General features: G+C 57.4%; 1 protein-coding gene across 1 annotated transcript; it reads left to right on the forward strand.

Moving 5' to 3' along the window:
- Nucleotides 1-535: 535 nt before the first annotated feature.
- LOC125548118 (protein kinase PINOID 2) lies at nucleotides 536-2,613 on the forward strand. The gene is made up of 2 exons (XM_048711798.1): nucleotides 536-1,166; nucleotides 1,613-2,613. Exons 1-2 carry the CDS (start codon nucleotides 601-603, stop codon nucleotides 2,502-2,504), a joined length of 1,458 nt encoding a protein of 485 aa, XP_048567755.1. The 5' UTR covers nucleotides 536-600; the 3' UTR covers nucleotides 2,505-2,613.
- Nucleotides 2,614-4,152: the final 1,539 nt, after the last annotated feature.

The following is a 4,152-nucleotide window of genomic DNA, read 5'->3' on the forward strand; positions in this document are numbered from 1 at the left end:
TTAGTTTCCAACCGGCTAGCCTTTTTTTCAAAGACAACTGGCTATCCTTAATCCACTGATGTGACGATTGTTGCATACATTTTTTTAGGATGATTGATGCATATAATTACGGAAATGCTAAAAATTGACGTCAGATTTTTAGGTATCGCAAAACGAACTTTTTTCATGGCAATTTATGTTGACGCGAGTATGTTAAATTTAGTTTGTAAGCATGTCGATTTTCTAACAAGAAATAAACCAAGACGGATTTACTATGCTCACCAACTAAACTTGTTATTCTTTTTTTTTTTTTGCGGGGGAACTAAACTTGTCATTCTAGTCAAACATAATTTGCCATGAAAAATATTTTATTTGCCATGTCTAAAAAATTCACTAGATATTAATTATGCATCTATATATCCGTGTGGAGCGAAATGGAAAAGGCTACTCCTAAGGTATTATCAACTCTCGGAGGCTTAGATACCCTCCAATCCTTGAAAGCGCTTTTGTGGATTTTGTAATCAATTTTCAACTGGCCACACATGACAGACACCGCTGCTTGCCTGCCTATATAGACATAGGGAGCTGGTGCTGGAAGGCAGAGGCAAGCTAGCTTCTTCCATGGCTGCCGTTAGAGATGAATCGGACTACGACAGTAGCCGTCCGTCGTCGCTCACGGCGCTGGGCTCCCGCCGGAGCTGGATCAGCGACATTGGCAGCTCCAGCTCGGTCTCTGGCGGCGGCGAGACCCCCTGCCGCCACAGCAAGCCCCACAAGGCCAACCATGCCGAGTGGGAGGCCATCGCGCGCGTCCGCGCAGCCGCCGCCGGCGGCAGCGTCGGGCTGGACCACTTCCGCCTCGTGCGGCGCCTCGGCAGCGGCGACCTCGGAAACGTCTACCTGTGCGAGCTCCGTGAGCCGCCGCACCGGCCGTCGTCGTCCGGGCGCCTCTACTACGCCATGAAGGTGGTGGACAAGGACGCGCTGGCGTTCCGCAAGAAGCTCCGGCGCGCGGAGGTGGAGCGGGAGATCCTCCGCGCCCTCGACCACCCCTTCCTGCCCACGCTGTACGCCGACTTCGAGGCGTCGCACTACGCCTGCCTCGTCATGGAGTTCTGCCCCGGCGGCGACCTCCACGTCGCCCGGCAGCGGCAGCCCGGCCGCCGGTTCAGCGTCGCCTCCGCGAGGTATCAATATCATTATCAATCCCACCGTTCAACTTCCATGCATGCACTGTGCCACACATTCACATTGATCCGAATATCCCATGGCCTGAAGGTTACGCGTGGGATGAAAAGCTGAGATTCTCTCTGTTTCAGGGTCAAGCTTTGTCTTCGTGTCACTCCTTTTTTAAAGCATGGCACCACTTTGAGCTAGTGTAGTGTAGTAATCTTCTTTCCATGTGCAATGTGCATATGCATTTGCATTGGTGCTTTATTTCAGAGTATTTCATAGACACTTTTTGTCTCGCCGTGCATGCCTATCTAAGCAGATCTTTTGAGAAAGAACCCACTTGGGCTAATGATTTGAGCTGCGCGCGCATGCATGCATGGCGACATGCATATTATCTACTGTATCTTTGTGTGGCGCTGGCTGAGCTGATAGAGATCGATCGCCGAATAATGAACGGCAGATTCTACGCGGCGGAGACGGTGCTGGCGCTGGAGTACCTGCACATGATGGGGGTGGTGTACCGGGACCTCAAGCCGGAGAACGTCCTGGTGCGCGCCGACGGCCACATCATGCTCTCCGACTTCGACCTCTCCCTCAAGTGCGACGACGTCGTCCCCAAGCTCCTCCGCCAACCGAGAGGGGACGGCGCCGGCGCCGGCCCGAGCTCGACCAATGATCACTCCTCGTCGTGCGTCCCGCCGATCCAGCCGGTGCTGTCATGCCTATTCAACGGTGTAACACGCAAGCGCCTGCTGCCGATGCCCGGCGCGGCGGCCGTGGACGCCGACGCCGCCGAGCATTCCGAGCCCGAACAGACGTCTGAGTCTGACCCTGCAGAGGTGGTGGTGGAGCCTGTGGCGGCCCGGTCTAGGTCTTTCGTGGGCACGCACGAGTACCTGGCGCCGGAGGTGATCTCCGGGCAGGGCCACGGCAGCGCGGTGGACTGGTGGACGCTGGGAGTGTTCATGTACGAGATGGTGTACGGTCAGACGCCGTTCAAGGGGGCGACCAACGAGGAGACGCTCGCCAACATCGTCGGCAAGCGGCCCGTGGCCTTCCCGCGGGTCCCGTCGTCGGCGAGCTGCGGCGAGCGGGAGGAGCTGCTCCGGGCGCAGGACCTCATGGCCCGGCTCCTGGCGAAGTGCCCCGGGAAGCGACTGGGGAGCTGCACGGGGTCGGGCGAGGTGAAGCGGCACGCGTTCTTCCGCGGTGTGAACTGGGCGCTCGTCAGGTCCGTCCGACCGCCGGAGGTGCCCGTGCCGGTGGCAAGGAGCAAGGCGAAGACGATGAGCAGGAAGGAGCGGCAGGAGCCGTACAAGCAACAACATGAGGACCATTTCGACTACTTTTGAGTTGACACCTTGTATTCTAGACTAGACGGGCAGACGGGATTAAGCGGTGTACATAAAGTTGGTAGTGATTGCATAACGAAATATTAGAGCATCGGCCCCCAGCACACCCGGCCGAATGCGTTTTCGTGTTTGCGCCGGTGGGTTTTTTTTTCCCAGCCGCGCCTTCAGGTTTCGGCCCCCAAACGCTCATAAATTCAAACTTGTCTTTTTTGTTGTCAAAAAAATTCCACAAGTTCAGCGATCATCATGCAACAGTTCGGCGATTATCATGCTACAGTTCGGCTATCAAACAAACACGAAAGTTCGGCGATCAAAAGGAAAGACGCGTAGACAAAGAAACGCATCAAACGATGGGCTCCTCTAGCGTGGGACTGGTCAGGAACGGCGTGGAATTGGCCGGGGTCGGCGTGGATGCAGGCATGCTTGGCGTCGGCGTGGCTTCTGTGCTCGGGCTGGCGGTCGGCGTCGGCACCGCTTCGTCGCTCAGGCTGGGCGTCAACGTTGTTATCGGCGTGGTGTTGGCCCGGGCATCTGATTCAAGATGAGGCCGCGCTCCGCCAGGTACCACGCCTTGACCTGCTCGTCCATCATCGACATGTCTACCGCCATCAAGAACGCCAGGTCGGTGTTCCTCTTCTTCACGGCGACGTTGGTCCTGAGAAGGTTGAGCTTCATGTCCTACTTCGTCATCAACGCCGACCACCTGCGTCGGATTTCTCCTCCCTCTTTGCGGCGTTGTTCTTGGCATCGGCGATGCACTGCTCGATCGACGATTGAAGCCGTTCGGCAGCAGGTGCCGCGTCCCTCGCCGTCTTGGCTCTTTTGTTGCCATCACAGCGCCCATCCGCCGCCCTCGGGGCGGGGCGCGTCCGGCTTGTACGTCTCCTTGGCCTTACGAGGGTGAGCCGGACCGCCCTCCACTTCTCGCACGACTCGATCTGGGAGAACACGTGAAGGAATTTGAACTCTTGGTCGCTGTTGTCCTGGCGATACATGTTGAACATCTGAACCATCTGCGCAGCCGAAGAACAAATGTCGACGACGTACATAGCGAAAGAAGTGAGCCGGCGGCTGGACATATCTGACCCTCGACATTGGCGCCGCTTTCCGGATGAGCCACGGTCTTCTCGACAATCCCATACCATTTGTTGCAGGCCGCCCGGATGATCACCCAATGGTTCAGCATGGCCTTGTCGCCGCGTTCCATGTGAATGGTGGCGAAGTAGGGGTCGACCACCTTGCGCTCATCAAGCGCCGACTTGATCCGTCTCCAGTACGTGTCGACATTCTGATTCAAGCCGGTGATCGGGCCGATGCTGATGGTCTTCCATGCTTCGGCAAGGCACTCGTCTTTCTTGGACGTCCACTTAACGCGCGGCTCGCCCGGCCTGGCACTGGCCACCCGCCTCTTCTTTCTCCCTTTCGTCGCCGGCGCCGGCTCCATCTCCTCCTCAGCCTCTTCTTCCTCCTCCCCCTCCTCAGCGTCGTCGAGCTCTTCGTCCATGTTGACGACGGTGTCCATTGTTTCGTCCTGCGCGTGGAACCCGGGGTAGGAGGCGGCGGCGACCGAGCCACTCGTGATGATCTCGTCCATGTTGGCGTCGGTCGCGTTGGGGTTGCCGATCTATGGCGGCGCCGAGGCGTGTGC

Source organism: Triticum urartu, chromosome 3, assembly GCF_003073215.2.
Source record: "Triticum urartu cultivar G1812 chromosome 3, Tu2.1, whole genome shotgun sequence".
In the NCBI taxonomy this organism is placed as follows: domain Eukaryota; kingdom Viridiplantae; phylum Streptophyta; class Magnoliopsida; order Poales; family Poaceae; genus Triticum; species Triticum urartu.